General features: G+C 38.9%; 1 protein-coding gene across 2 annotated transcripts; it reads left to right on the top strand.

Moving 5' to 3' along the window:
- Positions 1 to 1,460: 1,460 nt before the first annotated feature.
- Positions 1,461 to 12,819, top strand: zmynd12 (zinc finger, MYND-type containing 12). 2 transcript variants are annotated; one of them, XM_062998426.1, is made up of 9 exons: positions 1,461 to 1,561; positions 1,676 to 1,788; positions 4,581 to 4,722; positions 4,898 to 5,069; positions 5,895 to 6,064; positions 6,768 to 6,890; positions 6,996 to 7,077; positions 8,720 to 8,865; positions 12,482 to 12,819. In XM_062998426.1, exons 2-9 carry the CDS (start codon positions 1,676 to 1,678, stop codon positions 12,620 to 12,622), a joined length of 1,089 nt encoding a protein of 362 aa, XP_062854496.1. In that variant the 5' UTR covers positions 1,461 to 1,561; the 3' UTR covers positions 12,623 to 12,819. The 2 variants fall into 2 exon arrangements, with proteins under 2 accessions (XP_062854496.1, XP_062854495.1); XM_062998425.1 differs by having other exon boundaries at positions 6,966 to 7,077.
- The last annotated feature ends 6,740 nt before the right edge of the window (positions 12,820 to 19,559 follow it).

The following is a 19,559-nucleotide window of genomic DNA, read 5'->3' as shown; positions in this document are numbered from 1 at the left end:
TGGACCTGGCAACCTTGCAAAATTCTGACGTGGTTCCGACCACTCAGCGTGACTGAGACTGAAACTGAGAACAACACGGTTGCCCTGGTTGTTAAGTAACAATGTTCTCTCGGCTTAACAAACAGTCTAATGCTTAATAATGGATGAATTGAAAATCATTCCTCGTTTGTGGTTTAGCGTGTATTTTAGTCAGACTCTAAAATATAATGCACCAGTCATTCATTCATTCATTCAGTCATTCATTCATTCATTCATTCATTCATTGCGCTTTATCCTATTCAGAGTCACGTTGTTGTGTCTGATTCACTGGGCTGAAGGTAGGAAACACACCAGACAGGTTGCCAGTCCATCACATGACAAACACTCACCCATTCTCACACACTTATACCTTGGGCGATTTTCGTAGCTCCAGTTAGCCTGACTGCATGTCTTTGGACTCTGTGAGTAAACCAGAGCTCCTGGAGGAAACCCACGCGGACACAGGGAGAACATACAAACTTCACACTGAAAGGATCCAGACTGCTCCACCTGGAAATCAAACCCGCCCAATAGTAAACCACTGATAGCTGATATTTGGGATCTGGCAACCTCAGGCGGACGACAGCACCTACAGCCTTTATTCACTTCAACCACATTATAACTCAAAGTGTGCAGATTAACATCTACAAACAATAATCAACCATTCTGTTCTTAATAACAGACTTTTCTTTTATCTAGCGTGTAAATGTGTAGTTTGTTTTACTTAATTTAATTTAGACAGTTATATGATTATAAAACAATATAAAGGTTTATTTAACTATCTCTCTCAATTAGATTCAGTGTTGCTTTATTGGCATGACAAATATTCACACTTGTATTGCCAAATATTTGAATAAAAAACATCAAATAATAATAACAACGAAACTATTATTGCTACCAATAACAGAAATAACAATAATAATGTATACTACATATACTATATTTAATCATACTTAATATATAATATAATAATAATATATACTACATATACTATACTATACATATACTAAACATATGCTTTGTGCTACTCACACAGCACAGTGGCTTGGTGTGTAGCACTGTTGCCTCACAGCAAGAACACCCTGGGTTCAATTCTGGGATGGAGTGGTCTGGGTCCTTTCTGTGTGGAATTTGCATGTTCTTCCCGTGTATTTGTGGGTTTTCTCTGGGAGCTCCAGTTACCCCCCACAGTCCAAATACTAAAATTGCCCTGTGATGTATACTGGCGACCTGTTCAGGGTGTTTCCTACCTCTTGCTTGGTGAATCAGACCCACCTCGACCCTGAATAGGATAAAGTGGTGGTAAAACAGACAATGAATGAATAAATATAATCTCTGCTTTTTACTTTATACTCTGATTATGTGTATGTGTATGTAAAATGATGAGGAAGCCTATGGATTCTCTCTCTCTACCCTATGTTTATAGTAACCTTGGATACTGAGAAGAATCAAAACAATAAGGTTTGTTACACTAAACATTACTCCAGTCTGACTGATTACCTACTGGAAAACTGATTACAACATCATTCCCATTCTCAACACTGTAAGATTTAATTTATTATTCCACTTACATTGTGTGAATTTAACTAAAACAAAACAATAAAGTAACTGTGTGCAACTGATTTATTGTGTTTTTGTCCTCTTGTGTTTATTTAAGATGTGGACTGCTATCAACCCTCTGGCAAACCCCAAAGGAGAAAATAAGTGGTGTGAGATTTGTCAAAAAACAGCTTACCTGCAGTGCACACAGTGCCATGTTACTTTCTATTGGTGAGTTATTTTCTTTATAATTAACTGTTTTAAACTCATAGGTCTATTACTATAGCATTGAAGAGCAAATGGAGTGGGCACCTCAAAGTAACATGTGACCAGAGCTTGGTTTGAGGCTCACCTTAGATTGTGATTGATTGTTGCCCTGTTCAGGTTATAGTCACTGGATTAAGCTGATTATTTGCTTGTGGTGCAGGATTCACTGTGGCCCATTACAATCACTCATTTATGTGGCTTTTTTTTTTTGAAGCTGAGATTAAGTGTTAGGAATAACACACGCCACAGTCCAGTCCAACGTCTGCATGTGGGTAACCAAATACATGGAGAAAACCAACGCAGTATTTGATATAACATGTAAAACTTCACTTACAGATGTGAGAATCATACCCAGGACCACATACATGATCTTTTTTTCACTGTAGTGCTACTCTACCTAGCTACATTTTAAACCTACCTTACATTTTAAACGTTTTTCACTTGTAGTTTGAAGTAAAGGACAGCAGGTGGCAGCACATCTTCATAAAAATACCCTGCTGTTTATTTTGGTTTACCCAGCCAAGGGTATATTTTTAGACAGACAGAAAGCTGTTGCTGGGATTTAAACGAGTAAAAATAATAATAAAAGCTTACTGGCATTAAACACTTGGTATTTCTGCACATAGCTAAATACATAGTGAGATGTGTAGCTTAAAGAGAAAGTGTGTTAATGTGTTGACCAGGTTGTGGTGCTTCAAGCTGAAAACCCTGAAAACCCTCCTTTTTCCCTTCAAAAACACGAGGAAGGTTTATGTAAGCTATGTCTATTGTATTAAATCAGTACTTGTTTGGTGTTTAAAGTAAAAAAAAAAAAAAAGGCTATGCAGACAGGGTTTACAGTATCCATTATCATTACCAGTCCATTACCATTATCATTATCAATATCCAATCTAAGAAGTCCTATCAATTTTCACCAGTCTTATGGATCGGACATGAGTGTTGGCTAACTATGTGACATCTTTCTGTTAATTTTAGCATGAACAGCATTGTTACTGGTGGCAAAATGGCTATATAATTGTTGAAATTTGTTCCTGTATGATGACATTTAGGTGGTATTTTTCTTTGGTATGACCCAGGATGGCGCTTGAGAATCACTGCTAAATTATTGACACTGAGCAATTAACAATACATGGGTAAGGGGTTTAGTAAAACCACAGATTTTACCACATACAGTTATGTTAGAAATGTATTTACCCTCTTTTTAAGAGCCTTTGTGTCATATTTGTGTCAACAAAACAATAATATACAAAGACAACTTAAGTAAAACATATTTGGTAATGTATTTATGGAATGCAATGTACTGTATGTATGCAATGTAATCCAACACCTACTCTTACTGGTCACTTTATAAAAAACAAAAAAAATACACCATTAAGTACTGGATGGGATCCTTCCTTGCTGTATGAACAGTATCAATGCAAAGCTTCTTTTCTAGCACATCATATCCGTTCACTGGAGTATCCATTAAAATAGCTGAACTTGTATCCAAAATGGATGTACTCTTAATTGCCTATGCTACTGCTGTGTAATGTAGCTGTGCAGTCTGGTTTTAATTATTTATAGTCCATTTCTAGTGCTTTTCACTTCATTTGTTTTTGAAGATAGATACACTTAGAAAAAAATGTCCATCTAGTCTGTCTACCATCCATCTATTCTAACTGATTTTACATGTCATTCATTTATTCAGTTTTGCTGTTTTAAACAACTGAAAACTACCCAAAGGTGAATAAATGAATTACCCAAAGGTGAAAGTCTGGTATATTCTTCCAGGGTTTGTGTGAATTTTGACATTCAAAACATGCAGAAGGTGAATTATCTACTGTTTAATGCTCCAAACTACAAGTAAGTGAGTGGCGTTCTCATCCTATAGCGTTCTCATCAGACCCAACATAATCAGGAATAATGAATAGCTTACATTTGTTACTTTTCCCTTATGTCTAGAAAATGTTTAACTGCTGAATGTTTAACTGCCCATGTCAATCCCTTTAATTAATTATTAATTATTAATTAATTAACTGTAAAATAAACAAAAGGGATTTTTTATAGTATGGTGGATAGCAAAGAGGAAATACAGTTTGCAGCATTTTTTAATTAATTTAATTGGTCTAAACATAATTATTCAAGACTCCATAATAGTTGTTGACAATATGGAAACCAGTGATTTACAAAGCTTTTTATGGAAAACTGTGACCTTACTCCAGCATGCTTAAGGTCACAGTGAACATTGCATGCATTTTAAAATAAACATTACATTTCTGGCAAAGTCAGACGAATGTACAGACAAAACATGATAAGTACACAGCTTTGTAGGTACAATGCGAAAGAACCCTGTTTACAACACTAAAAGGTTAAGAGAGTTTAGCCAGTCTGGAGTAAAACCAGTCTGCATTAATTACAGCATGGCCATGCATTACTTTTATTTATAGGGTATGTTACCAGCTGGGCTCCTTACAGAACCCAGAATTGAAATAAGTACATGAATGTCTTACTTCTTAATATTGATCTGCATTTTACCTGAAAGGTTACTAAATCATATACAAAAGGTCTTATTATTGCTGAGCTTTAGCAGCTCATGAGACACTTTGCAGGTCAATATAAGCTTAAATGGCATCACTAATAATGCTAGACTTGTGTTAAACATTTAGCAATTAGTTAATTTGCATACTGCATATAGTCTTATCATTAATGCAAAGGCTGTAATATTGGACACATTAAGAAGCAAATTTATAACACTGCTCTTTTTTGTGTCTCTGCAGTAATGTGGCTCACCAGCAGGCAGACTGGAACAGTATCCATAAGAAAGTGTGCCAGCTGCTGATTCCCATACGAACCCCGGCACCATTTCACTTTCTGCAAGCTGACAGAGACTGCCATCGTAAACAGACTCAAAAAAGACTGGTACGTGTTTACTCCATTTATTCATTCACTTATGTACTGGCCCTCTGTCTGCTGAACAGAGATTACCATTTGTATGAGCACATGGCCTGGCCATCTGCCGTATTGATCCACTGCTAAATAACACAAGGAGCTGTGTTCTAATTGGAGCTTTCATTTTGTGTTTGATTGGCATCAGGAGCACCTGATGAACCTGTCTCATACTGAAGCTAAGGGCCGGGTGTTGGGGGAAAAGTATGAGGAGGCGTTACCAGCAGCTCAGCTCTCCCTATGCTGTGCCAAAGAACTTAATGGCTCTGATGCTGTTAAGCTGGTGCCAGCCTATCTGTTACTTGCTGAAGCTAACATGGGTAAGCCGACTTACACAATTCTCATTTTGATCCTACACAGAAGTATAAATCAATCAGCGAAAACATCAGGACCACCTCCCAATAATTCTTATTCTTCTCAGCAGTCTCAGCAGTATTGGGTTAGCGCAATTTACAGCTGCTACATCATATTTCACCTGGTAAATTGTTCTATCAATCAGTGATTTTTTTGCCTTTCTGAATTCTAGATTAACTGTTCACAAGTGTAAATATAATAAACTTTTATTGCTTATCTACTGAATTTACATTTTAGGCAAATTAAAACTGATATAGTGCAGACAACTAAAAGTTAAGAGCCATGACTAAGGGCCCAAGAGTAGCACGTTCTCAGTGGTGTTGCTTAAACCTGAGTGGTGTTGCCTAGCCTTCTGATCAATCTTCTAGTTCCATAATTGCTGAGCCACACTGCATTATTGGTGTCTCTTGACTAACTTATAAAATGCTTATATATACTTGGGCAAGCCATAGCCTGGTGGCTAAGGTACTTGACTAGTAATCAGAAGGTCATCAGAGGGTTGCTGGTTCAAGCCCCACCACTGCCAGGTTGCTGCTGTTGGGCCCTTGAGCAAGGCCCTTAACCCTCCATTGCTCAGACTGTGTACTGTAACTGTAAAGTAAGTCGCTTTGGATAAAGGCGTCTGCTAAATGCTGAAAATGTAAATGTAAATATACGTATACCCATAAAGTTCTATGTGTGTTCCAAACTAGATATTATTTGAGTTTTTACTCTCTAGTACAACAGGTCCCCACTTCTCATTCCTGCTTCGTCTCCATCCAACAGGTCTGATTTTCTGTGTTTATTCTCAGGTTTAGGTTCTCTCTCCGAGGCTGAAAGTTGTCTTGCAAATGCAGAGTGGACAGTGATGAGGGCACCGAACTGCAGTCGTGTAATTCTTCATCAGCTACACAGGACCCTGGGTCTCCTGCACACCGCTAAAAGAAACTATTCCTCTGCTTTGCTGCACTTTGCAAACGATGTTAGTCTCCACTCATACGTGTGAGCTTTGTAGTATAAAATGCATGCAAAGCATGTCGATTTATATTAGTAAACCGATGAGCCAAAGCATTAAAACCGCCCTGCAAAATGTGCATGGTAATGACTATTTTAATAACAATATCATATAATACATTATATTCTCATATAAGAGGAGGCTGTTATAGTGGGCAGGGGTGACTAGACTGCATATTAATGGCCACGGTTTTGGAATGGGACGTCCAAGAAAGTGTTGATCAGGTGAACACATGTTTCTTTACTTATTTACACCTTATTTAGGTTAGGATTACATATAGTATAATAACAATATCATGAGTAGGGATTAAATGTTGGGCTGATAGTAACCCTGGTAATGTGGTAAATGTGTCAAAACACAGTGCATTAAACCATATTGTGTAGTCACAGACCAGTCAAAGTGCCAATGCTAACTGTCCACTGTTGGATATACCTACAATGGGCATACAAGCATTTGAAAAAAAACACTGGAGCAATGGGAAAAGGACAACTGGTCTGACAAATACATACAAAAATTGAAATACCTACTGGTGTAGTCCATGTCTCGGTGGGTCAGAGCTATTTTAACAGCACATTCGGCAGGTGGTTGTATTGGCTGATGTTGTAAAAGTGTTATGTAAATGGAGCGTTTGTTTTAAGTAGTGCTGTATGTGCTCATGTGTTTCCTGCAGGTATACTATGCAAGCCAGGAATTGGGTTTAAAAAGTGTTGTGACAGCTCGAGGCTATTTCTTGATGGCAAATGTGTTCATGAAGCAGGAGAAACTGGACATTGCCAGGTCTCTCTACTCAGAGGTATAGAAGAGTCATTTTGCTCACTACAGATCACTACAGATGAAAATTCTTCATTAATTTTGCTTCTTTATCTAGCATGTATGCATATTTGTGCTTGGCATGCAGGTTATCAGTACCTGGCATGCTCACTTGTCTAAGCTGATGGAATGTTACTGTCTGAAAGAAAACCAGGCTGAGCAGTGTATTGGTGAGAAGGATGATCTAATGTCTTTAACTACTCAACAGCTCATGGTCACTGTTTTCTGACTTTCTGATTCTTTCATTGCAAGCAAGAATATATGTGTATTAAAAGAAGAATATTTACAGCGAAATATAAACCACCGGGCAACCGAGTTACAAGGTACCACTGTAGATAGATCAAGTGGCGCAGCAGTAAAACATGCTAACACACCAGAGCTGACATCTCAGACTCGTTAGTTTGAATCTTAGCTCTGCTACCGGCAGGCTGGGCGTCTACACGCACAACGATTGGCTAATTCGCAGGGAGGGTTCCGGAGGGGATTCCCCATAATTAATGCAATTACAACCTCTGCTGATTGATTGATGGTGCCTGCACAGAGACGGGGGATAATGTGATTGGGGTGCGACTCTCCGTACACAACGCTGATCCACATAGGAACTCGGCTTGTGCAGGTGAAAAGATGCAGTCGGCTACTGCACTCGTGTCGGAGGGGTGTGTGTGTCAGTTACAGCTCTCCTCAGTCAGGAGTGGAGGTCAGTTGAGGGGAAAGCATTATCAGGGTAATTGGACACGACTAGATTGGGAGGAACATTGGGGGCAAATGTAAAAAAAAAGTAGATAGTTTTGACAAAAGTCAGTATTCCATAATTAAAGTGGGTTGATGGAAATGTTACCCCCCCCCCCCCCCACTCCCCCCCCCCCCCCCCCACACACAAATGTTACCCCCCCCCACTCCCCCCCCACACACACAAATGTTACCCCACCCCCACCCCCACCCCACACACACACACAAATGTTACCCCCCCACACACACACACACACACAAATGTTACCCACATGTACCTATCATCCAGCACAGTATGTCACATACTACTACACTATGAGTCAAAAATGCTGATCATTTTTGTTTATTTCTTTCATACGACCGTTGTTTGTAATTGCAAAAACAGATAATCATTGTTGGATTTGGTCAGAAATTAACATTTTTCTGTTCCCAGTTAAAGCTGTCATGTATCTTTAATGAAAATATCACTATTTGTGCTACACACTTGAGGTGTGGTGGGCAATATAATAATCACTTGGTTGCAAATGTAATTCTGAATACAATAATAAAAAAATTGACAACTAATCAACATTTACCAAAGTTATGGGCAAAGCTACAGAGACTCACAGTGTATATTTACACATTCTGGTGTTTTATCCCAAAGCAAACCAGCACAGTTGTCTCACCCTGATGGGTAAGTCAAACCGACCCAGACTTAATGCAGAATACGTATGTTTCTGTGTCCCAATTCTGTCTGTCTGTAAGCCTGCTTACCTCATCAGCTGCATAGTGCAGTACTGTGCCTTCCTCAGCCTGGTTGTTCTCAGGTCAGTGTGTGTACTGAGCACGCTCAGGTCAGACACTCCTACAGCCACGCTGAGCCGCTGATTATCCATCTGCTGATCCTGGATCAACACACTAACCCCAGAATACAAGAGCAGGAAACATCTCAGCCGCACCACTGACCTGAGACATGTTCTATTTGCTTGCCTACTGACCTCAGACCTCAGACTGTATGTGTCTGATATGACCATCCTCCTGCAGTTCTGTCGCAGGTTTACTTCTCCTCATGTGAAGTGATGTTATGTGTTTGTATGCCTTTAGATGACGTGCAGTGTGCAGAGGCGAATCAGATGTTGAGTGCACTGCTGGAAAATCAGCCACAGAAATTAAATCCTCATCCTGCTTACAGTGCCATGCTGTCACATTCTCTCGCCATGATCTGCTTCCTCTGCAACAACCACATAAGGGTACTGACGAAAACATGACAGACCTTTCTGTCCCCACACACTTTTTAAAAGGGGGTGAAGGATTTAAGACAAAACCTGAATAATTTATTTAGGAGAAAGAAGTGCTGACATACTGCCTGATTCAATCAGCGTTGGGCAAATACTTTGAATTTGTATTCGTGACTGAATATTAAGTACACTGACCTGAAAATACTCAGTAATATACTATGTTACATTAAAACGAGTTGCATATTTAAAATACATTTAAAAAGTAAAGTAAAAAATCAATTTCAGTTCATGACACATTATATAAATGACATACTGTATCATAACACATATATCATAACACATCTGTTATTAAAATTTTACATCTGAGAGCTTTATTCACAAATAACACAGAGGTAAATCTATAGACAATCTATAGACTTTACCACATTTTGTCCCCATCCTCCCAGTTCCACTAAGTCCCAGAAGACTTTCTTCTTAATCAGGGTGAGCTGCAGACTATCATGTGCCTCTTTCCAAATGCATTTTCAAATCCATTCATCTGTTTGAAAAATGGATGTATTAAATGCACAGTCGGTAACCGCTTCTTTTCACCTTCCAGAGATGGGGTCTCATAAAAAGCAGTATCACATACGTAGAGTCACGCCTCACTATATGTGACTCAACCAGATGTTGGCTTTTGCACTTTTTGGTGATAACAGTCTGGGAGAACTTGACGTTCATTTTCCCAGGATGTGCTTAAACATGGACTCATATGACCACTGTTGTTCATTATATATGACCCTGGACCCAAAGAAATAGGCTGCATTTCTGCATAAAATGCATTTAAATGTTTTTTGTTTATTAATTATTTAATTATGAAATATTGTCAACCACACCGATATTCAGCCCAACCTACATTTTTTTTGCTCTTTAACACTCATGACCGTGCCTCTCCACCCTGAATGTACAGTATTTCCTCCAGCAATAGGTTGTATATGCAGGGGTTGGACAAAATAACTGAAACACCTGTCATTTTAGTGTGGGAGGTTTCATGGCTAAATTGGACCAGTCTGGTGGCCAATCTTCATTAATTGCACATTGCACCAGTAAGAGCAAAGTGTGAAGGTTCAATTAGCAGGGTAAGAGCACAGTTTTGCTCAAAATATTGCAATGCACACAACATTATGGGTGACATACCAGAGTTCAAAAGAGGACAAATTGTTGGTGCACGTCTTGCTGGCGCATCTGTGACCAAGACAGCAAGTCTTTGTGATGTATCAAGAGCCACGGTATCCAGGGTAATGTCAGCATACCACCAAGAAGGACAAACCACATCCAACAGGATTAACTGTGGACGCAAGAGGAAGCTGTCTGAAAGGGATGTTCGGGTGCTAACCCGGATTGTATCCAAAAAACATAAAACCACGGCTGCCCAAATCACGGCAGAATTAATTGTGCACCTCAACTCTCCTGTTTCCACCAGAACTGTCCGTCGGGAGCTCCACAGGGTCGATATACACGGCCGGGCTGCTATAGCCAAACCTTTGGTCACTCGTGCCAATGCCAAACGTCGGTTTCAATGGTGCAAGGAGCGCAAATCTTGGGCTGTGGACAATGTGAAACATGTATTGTTCTCTGATGAGTCCACCTTTACTGTTTTCCCCACATCCGGGAGAGTTACGGTGTGGAGAAGCCCCAAAGAAGCGTACCACCCAGACTGTTGCATGCCCAGAGTGAAGCATGGGGGTGGATCAGTGATGGTTTGGGCTGCCATATCATGGCATTCCCTTGGCCCAATACTTGTGCTAGATGGGCGCGTCACTGCCAAGGACTACCAAACCATTCTGGAGGACCATGTGCATCCAATGGCGGTGCCGTGTATCAGGATGACAATGCACCAATACACACAGCAAGACTGGTGAAAGATTGGTTTGATGAACATGAAAGTGAAGTTGAACATCTCCCATGGCCTGCACAGTCACCAGATCTAAATATTACTGAGCCACTTTGGGGTGTTTTGGAGAAGCGACCTGGCCACTATCCTGCAAGAAGAATGGCTTAAAATCCCTCTGACCACTGTGCAGGACTTGTATATGTCATTTCCAAGACGAATTGACGCTGTATTGGCCACAAAAGGAGGCCCTACACCATACTAATAAATAATTGTGGTCTAAAACCAGGTGTTTCAGTTATTTTGTCCAACCCCTGTATATACCGCATTGAAAATGAAACACAAAGAAAATGTATGAGGGGCAAATACTTTTTCACAGCACTTTACATAGCTGTAGGCCTAGAGGCTGCCATGCAGACTTGATTGAGGAGCCAAGTCTGAACTATGCTCAATGGTAAAGGTAAATCTTTTCAGCCCCATCATAATCCGCCCTTAGGAAAATCCAGGGAGCTTCTTCAATAAGCGTGTCTTACAAAAGCCGGTAGTAGATAAATATTCCCAAACTACACCGCAGTTCGAAAGTTCAGCTCATGTGGCACGGTTGGTGTTTAGGTTAATCTCCTTTTCTTAAACGTAACTTGTCTAGACTAGCACCGGGATTAGCTATAATGGCTGAAGTCAAGACAGATGTGTTGCTGGTTATAATAAAGTCTAGTGAAAATCCAACTGGCCTCAAAAACATGATTTAATTAATTTTTATTCTTATAGTTGGTGGATTTTAATTATATTAGTCAAAAAAAAAAAATAGATGTGAATCTCATTGACCTGGTTTGTAACTCCTATACTATTTTATATTTATTGGCCAGCCTTATGTCCACTAGAGGAAACACTGTTCTAGCTTGAGTCCTTGTTCTTACCAAGATTAATTTGGTAAGCGTAATGTTTCTCTTTAAGTTTGACATCAATGTTCAGATGATTACAGGATTACAGATCCATAGACTTTCATTAAATAAAACCCTGAAAATAAAATAGTTCAAACTAATACTGAAATCCTACTTGTTTGTAATCATGACTATGATATTACAAAGCAGCCCAAAGTCAAACCACAGTTAGTACTCAGGGTTGTTTGTTAAGTGTGCTAACAATGACGGCTCATGAACCCCTCAGTCCAACAAACATTGGACTTGTACAGGTCTAGTCCAGACTTGTTTGCTGAGTAGTTTATTAGCAGTTACATAGCCAACCTTCTAGCTGCTTGCCAGTTATGTGAGTACTAAAGGGTACAAAAGACAGACTTATAAAGGTACCATCCCATTTATAAGAAAGCTATCATTAGTGTGACCTGAAAAGAAGCAAATCCTTACAGTACCAAAATCAAGACAACTTGCCCAGATACAGGAGCAATAGGGGATTGAATGAATATTAGGAGCGAATGCTAGCTGCCAGTGTCTTGTTTGATCTTTGTTACTGACAATATAATGACGTGAACTAAAATTCCACTTGTTGCAACCACTGATAACTTCAAATTAGCTAATTAGTGATGAGTTAGCCAGACTACTAGCTGCTAAACTGTTAGCAATGTGTGATATAAAATATTTAATCATTGTTAATCAATACAGAATTCAATATTTTCTTAATTAATCATTGATTAGAGTGAATTTTAACCTTCTACCCAGAGTACTTGGGCTAGCCTCTGTTAATAATGTTGTATAAATAAATATTTAATGATTAATCATTTTTAATGATGTGTATTTGTAGGCTCTGGAGTTTGGCAGGAAGGCTGCTGAGTTTAGCAAGCAGTGTGAACAGAGCAATCTGTCTGAGTCCATCCAGCATCTTATACAACAAGCAGAAACACATCTCACCTCTGAACAAACACCGTCAATCAGTAATAACTAATACATGCAACACGTACACACCAACACACAATTAATAATAACCTGTACACTCAGCACAAACACTGATATAACACTCAACCCCTAATCTTAACGCAAATGACGGTATGTAAAGAGTGCGCTCTGTGCAGCGTTCTTTTCTGTAAACACTCCTTAAAAATACAATAATAGTTCAAGCCAAATAAAAGTGTGCATATTAAACCCTGATTTTATTTTGAAGTTATTTTCCTTTAAAAAACAATTTTATGAATATATATATATATATATATTTTTTTTTATATATATATATATGTATATATATATATATATATATATATATATATATATATAAATAAATAAATCTACAATGTCAAAGGATAAATTATATTATCCTTATAAGTGTAACAACAAATACGAGGTAGTGGGATCATCTGATAATGTGCGTACAATAGACTTTTTTTTAATTAAATAAATAATGACATTGCATACATTTTGTAATTAATCAAAAAAAAAAACCCTAGCAACAAAGGACTTCAATTTTGGTATGCCTTCAGGTAAAAAGTTGTTATGTAATATTGTTTTTTTTTTTTAAGTATAGGACCCCAGCAAAACCATGATAGAGTGTGAAGACAGAGGTGTACGGGCATCCACATATAATGCAATATATTTCTTATTTATTCAATTTGTTTTCATGTTTTACCACCACTTTATCCTGGTAGGGGTCACCGTGGGTCCGGTTTTCCCCAAACACCTCCCTCCCCAGTCATGACATAGCCATTTACACCGATCAGCCATAACATTAAAACCACCTCCTTTCTACACTCACTGTCCATTTTATCAGCTCCAGTTATCACATAGAGACACTTTGTTGTTCTACAATTACTGACTGTAGTCCATCTGTTTCTCTACATACTTTTTTAACCTGCTTTCACCCTGTTCTTCAATGGTCAGGACCCCCACAGGACCACCACAGAGTAGGTATTATTTAGGTGGTGGATCATTCTTAGCACTGCAGTGACACTGACATGGTGGTGGTGTGTTAGTGTGTGTTGTGCTGGTATGAGTGGATCAGACACAGCAGCGCTGCTGGAGTTTTTAAATACCGTGTCCACTCACTGTCCACTCTATTAGACACTCCTACCTAGTTGGTCCACCCTGTAGATGTAAAGTCAGAGACGATCGCTCATCTATTGCTGCTGTTTGAGTTGTTCATCTTTTAGACCTTCATCAATGGTCACAGAACGCTGCCCATGGGGCGCTGTTGGCTGGATATTTTTGGTTAGTGGACAATACTCAGTCCATTAGTGACAGTGAGGTGTTTAAAAACTCCGTCAGCACTGCTGTGTATTATTCACTCACACCAGCACAACACACACTAACACACCACCACCATGTCAGTGTCACTGCAGTGCTAAGAATGATCCACCTCCTGGGAGAGTCCTGACCATTGAAGAACAGCATGAAAGGGGGCTAACAAGGCATGTAGAGAAACAGATGGACTACAGTCAGTAATTGTAGAATTACAAAAAAGAACAATTTGTATTGTGTAACTTTACATTAATAAGACTATTTCAAATAATGAAGTAAAATTATGTCAATAACATTTATTTAATGGCTTTAATGGTAATGAATGGCAGATGGTAGATTAGAAACCATGACAGATTGTGCAGACTAGTCTGGACGAGCTCTCCATTTTATAATGATCCAGTCTTTGTCAGGCTGTAACATAAAGGGGAAAATAAGCAGCAAGACAAAATGCTGCAGGGCACCAATGTGGGTCTACACCTAAGTTTCAGTTTTACTATATGTTTACATTTACAGCATTTAGCAGATGCTTTTGTCCAAAGTGACTTACAATTGTGACCATATATAATCCAAGCAATTGAGGGTTAAGGACCTTGCTAAAGAGGCCAACAGTGGCAACCAGGCAGATGTGGGGCTTGAACTAATGACCTTCTGATTACTAGTCTGGTATGTTAACCGACCTACCACCACCACCACTACTTGAGCTACCACTGCCCTATCACTACCACTACTCCACTCCATGTAATGTCATAGCAAAAGCACACCTGTTTAACACCAGAGGAGTTACCATTTTCAGCAACAGAGTCATCTAGCTCTGCTGTAACAAGGAATGTAACAAGATCTATCTATCTATCTATCTATCTATCTATCTATCTATCTATCTATCTATCTATCTATCTATCTATCTATCTATCTATCTATTTTATCCAGTTTTATTCTTATTTTTTCAGCGCTGAGCTTCAATGCATCGTTACTAAGTGTAATTTCCTGCCAATTTTCATTCTGCTTTAACTGAACAGATTTACCTTTAGAAAAGATTTAGATTTTTATTTTTGCACTTTATTATTTTCACCTTTGAGACATGATTACACACTTACCTACTATCTCTTATCTGCTGATTTTAGTAATCCATGCAAACATCCATGATTCCGAAGAATAAATGATGTTTACACAACACACACAAGTAACTTCCCAAATACCCTTGGATTGAATCCCAAACTGCATCTTGTGTACATAGTGTGGAACTACACATGTAGTGCACATCTGGACAATTAAGTATTTAGTACAGCGTGATTACTGTGTGTTCAGATAGAACTGCTTTTGTGAATTTGTTTATACTGTTAGGAGATGCAGATTGTTTTCAAAATTTCATGAGTTTGGTGCTGCCCTAATAACACTTTGTCTTTTAAAACCCATTCCAAAAGACAGCTGTCCCTCTAAGACTAGACTGCTTATCATGGCCATTGGTAGCTTACTGGTTAAGGTACTGGACTAAGGTTGCTGATTTAAGCCCTACCGCAGCCCAGTTACCACTGTTGGCCCCTAATCAAGGCATTTAATCCACAATTACTAATAATTATACGTAATATTATAAATAAATTTGGATAAATTCTGCTGTCTGCTAAATGCCAATAGCATTGTCACTTTATATAAAAGCGGGTGGCATCGTGGCTCAGTGGGTAGCACTGTCACCTCACAGCAAGAAGGTCCTGGTTTCAATCTCCAGGTGGGGCAGTCCGGGTCCTTTCGGGGTGGAGTTTGCATGTTCTCCCCGTGTCTGTGTAGGTTTCCTCCGGGAGCTCTGGTTTCCTCCCACAGTCCAAAGACATGCAAGTGAGGTGAATTGGAGATACAAAATTGTCCGTGTCTGTGTTTGACATTAAACTTGTGAAATGATTAATCTTGTGTAAGGAATGAATGTAACCAAAGTGTGTAAAACATGACGTTAAAATCCTAATAAACAAACAAACGAATTACATAAAAGCAATTCTTGACTGGATGTACAGAGGAAAAAAATCAGGTCTTTAATGCATTTGGCACAGTTTGGACATTTATAAGTGTCTTTATTATTATTATTTGAATATTGTAACACAACACCAATGTTACACTTTTATTACTTCTAGTTTCTTTAGTATTTATATAATGTTGCTGTTTTTCACATTTCCCTTTTATAATCTGGAGATTTGCTCCATTTGTTAGCATGTTGTACCTCTCAAAATGATCAGTAGGCACTTACAATGACATAAATCACCAATCAATATAGAGTTTGAAATTACTGCCCCTCCCCCCAATGTTTTTTTTTTAATGAATTCAATCGCGCAAGGGGGAAAAACCCAAAGCAGTGATGAATTTTACAGACTCTGGGACACCTTAATATTACCAATCATTAACCAAAATGGCTTAGTCATGACAGGTCTAGTGAGCAGAATCATCCATCTGGCAAAATGATTTAAACCAAATTGCTGTCCGTTTATACTGTTCATCCTTATATAATACTTTACATAATGCTGTTTAATTTTGTATCTCGCTTTAATCAGCGGTGCCGTTTGAAGTCAGACAGGTTTTGGAACACAGCAAAAGGCTAAATTTGCTGTGATGTTTCTCTTATTGGCTCTTGCAGCAAAGAGAGACAGCAAGGGTGTCTGGTTGCTTAGTAACCGTTCACTCTTCTGAAGGATGATGGAGCACATTACACGGTACGGCAAATCACAACATGGTGAATAAAGATGGCTTGGTGTGTGTGTGTGTGTGTGTGCGCTAGATTTTAGGCTCATGTTAGTTAAAACATTTTACTAAAGCTCACGTTCAGTCTCTGATTTTTCAGTGAACAAGATTAGAGCACAAACTAGACTTATCATTAAAAGAAAAACAAAACGAAAAACACTGAACAATATACAGTATAACAAGCAAGAAAAAGTGCATGAATACCTTCATGGTACAATCATCTTTGTTGTTGCTGGTTGATTTCCAGTCTTGACAGTTCAGTCTATAATGTGTGTAATGAAGGGAGGTTTATTTTTTTGATCCAGGCTGCTTCCCTGAGTTAAATCAGTCTCAATTCTGCTACAATAATTCTACCTCGTTTAACTCATTTAGTGGATCAGGATAGAGAAATGTAAACCTCAAAATGTCAACTTCATCTAAATCAAGTTTAATGTAAACATAATGGAAAACCTTAATCAGAGTTAGATCGGATCGAGTTTGGTCCATGAATTCACAACTAAAAACTCGTTTTTTAATATGCAAAGCTCTACTTATACGCTGTCCACAGGGTTAATAATTACATTTGTGTTTGTGTTAAACGTGTCTCTGGCTCCTCCAGGCTTTGTAAATCAAGAGAAAATAGACAAAACCAAGCTAGCAGGTAAAATGTAACCACGTAACCCACTTAAGACTCTATGAAAGACTTGATGTAAACTGCATCCAAATTCGATCTGAATTCAGAGAGTATTCATGAACACGAAACATAGAAAGAAAATCTTGAAAAATAAGCAAACTTGAAACTAACCCTTCGATCCTAACAGTGCCCAAACATGGCCAGAAGTACAACACTGTTTAAAGTGGAAAACTGTCCCAGCATACACTGATCAACCATAACATTTAAACCACCTCCTTGTTTCTACACACACTGTCCATGTTATCAGCTCCACTTACCATATAGAAGCACTTTGCACACTGACATGGTGCTGGTATGAGTGGATAAGACACAGCAATGCTGATGGAGTTTTTAAACACCTCACTGTCACTGCTGGACTGAGAATAGTCCACCAATCAAAAATATATCCAGCCAACAGTGCTCCGTAGGCAGCGTCCTGTGACCACTGATGAAGGTCTCAAAGATGACCAACTCAGACAACTCCACTACCTAAATAATACCTGCTCTGTAGTGGTCCTGTGGGGGTCCTGACCATTGAAGAACAGGGTGAAAGCAGGCTAAAAAGGTATGTAGAGAAACAGATGGACTACAGTCAGTAATTGTAGAACTACAAAGTGCTCCTATATGGTAAGTGGAGCTGATAAAATGGACAGTGTGTGTAGAAACAAGGAGGTGGTTTTAATGTTATGGCTGTTCAGTGTATATTTTACATACTCCATTATACTCATTTTTTGGTTTTACTTAAAGGGTATCAGTGTAGTTTAGAAAAACCAACAACCTCTGATTTGTTATTTATTATATACATAAATTGTCTCAATTAGCAAATATATTTAGTCTTCCATTTCCAAGTTTTACCAATGTTTTATCCTGTAAAGCTCATGTGGCATTTTAATAAGTCATGCCTGACTTCAGGGGGTTTGAATCCCGAGATGGGCTCACAAATATAGAAGGTGTAAGGCAGTACGTGAACCTAACCATTGAAGGGAAACATATCAGTGCACCCTTAGTGCCAGTCCCAAGCCCGGATAAGTAGCAGGGTTGCGTCAGTATGGAGCCCCCTTAGGGGTCACTAACGGAAAAAAAAATACATGAAGAGCAAAATCTGTACCCACGGTTTAGTAATCCGTACTTAGTGTATACACTGTACCCACAAATTTGTAAAGTGTACCCACAATTTAGCAAAACTGTACACACATTTTCTCGTTAGTGACCCCCCGTACCTCAGGAAGGGTATCTGGTGCAAAAACAAATATCAAATGATCTGCTGTGGTGACCCCTGATGGGAGCAGTCAAGCAGGAACATCCATCATCACCCCAAAACATAACTAGTGGTGTCTGTATGTAGATGCCCAACAGCACTGCTAAGGATTCGAACCATGAATGGCAGCAGTAATGGGACGGCATAATTCACACATGATGATTCTCTAATCCTTTTTCTTGACACATTTATGAGGAGCCTAGAGTAAACAAAGGATAGACTGCCTTCATTTGTTGTATTTACATATGCAGTACAATTAATTCTTTTTATTGTACTGTATTCTTTTCATCCAATCGCTTGGAAGCTGGGGTCAGAGCGCAGGGTCAACCATTGTACACACCCCTGAAACAGAAAGTATAAAAAGCCTTGCTTAAGTACCCATCTGTGGGTAACAAGGCAGAGCCTGGATATGAACCCACCTTTTGATCAATAGCCCAAGGCTCTACCCATTAGGCTAGCACTGCTTCAATATGAATGCACCCACAATTTACAAGGACCAAGTTTATTTTGTGGTCTACACTGCCACCCAGTTATTAAAAAGTACATTAAATACCCTTCAATAAACTTGTCTTTCTGTGTTAGTGTATCAGATTAAAGAACTGCATGTTACTAGGTGGGTTTACGATCAATATTATGCACGCTTTGTCATTTCAAACAAAGCCCGATAGAAAATGACCATTACCGTTATGCTTTGCTCGCTCTGGGTGGGAGGGATTGTATTCCAGTCTTCGCAATTCATCAAAGTGACACAAACCAATGCCAGACATCTGTGAGCTCTGGTGTACAAGCTGGGTTACTCAACACCCCCTACAAGTCTATTGATTGTACCCTGGTTCTGGCCCTCAGCAACTCAGACCAGATGCTGTTGTTAAAAAAAGATCCAGAAATGAAATTACGAAAAAAAAAAAAAAAAGAAACATTCATACACAGATCAGGCATAACATTATGACCACCTTCTTGTTTCTACACACACTGTGCATTTTATCAGCTCCACTTACCATATAGAAGCACTTCTGTTTCCGT

This window comes from Trichomycterus rosablanca, chromosome 7 (genome assembly GCF_030014385.1).
Source record: "Trichomycterus rosablanca isolate fTriRos1 chromosome 7, fTriRos1.hap1, whole genome shotgun sequence".
NCBI classification, from domain to species: Eukaryota; Metazoa; Chordata; class Actinopteri; order Siluriformes; family Trichomycteridae; genus Trichomycterus; species Trichomycterus rosablanca.
This window is presented reverse-complemented; position numbering and strand designations above follow the sequence as displayed.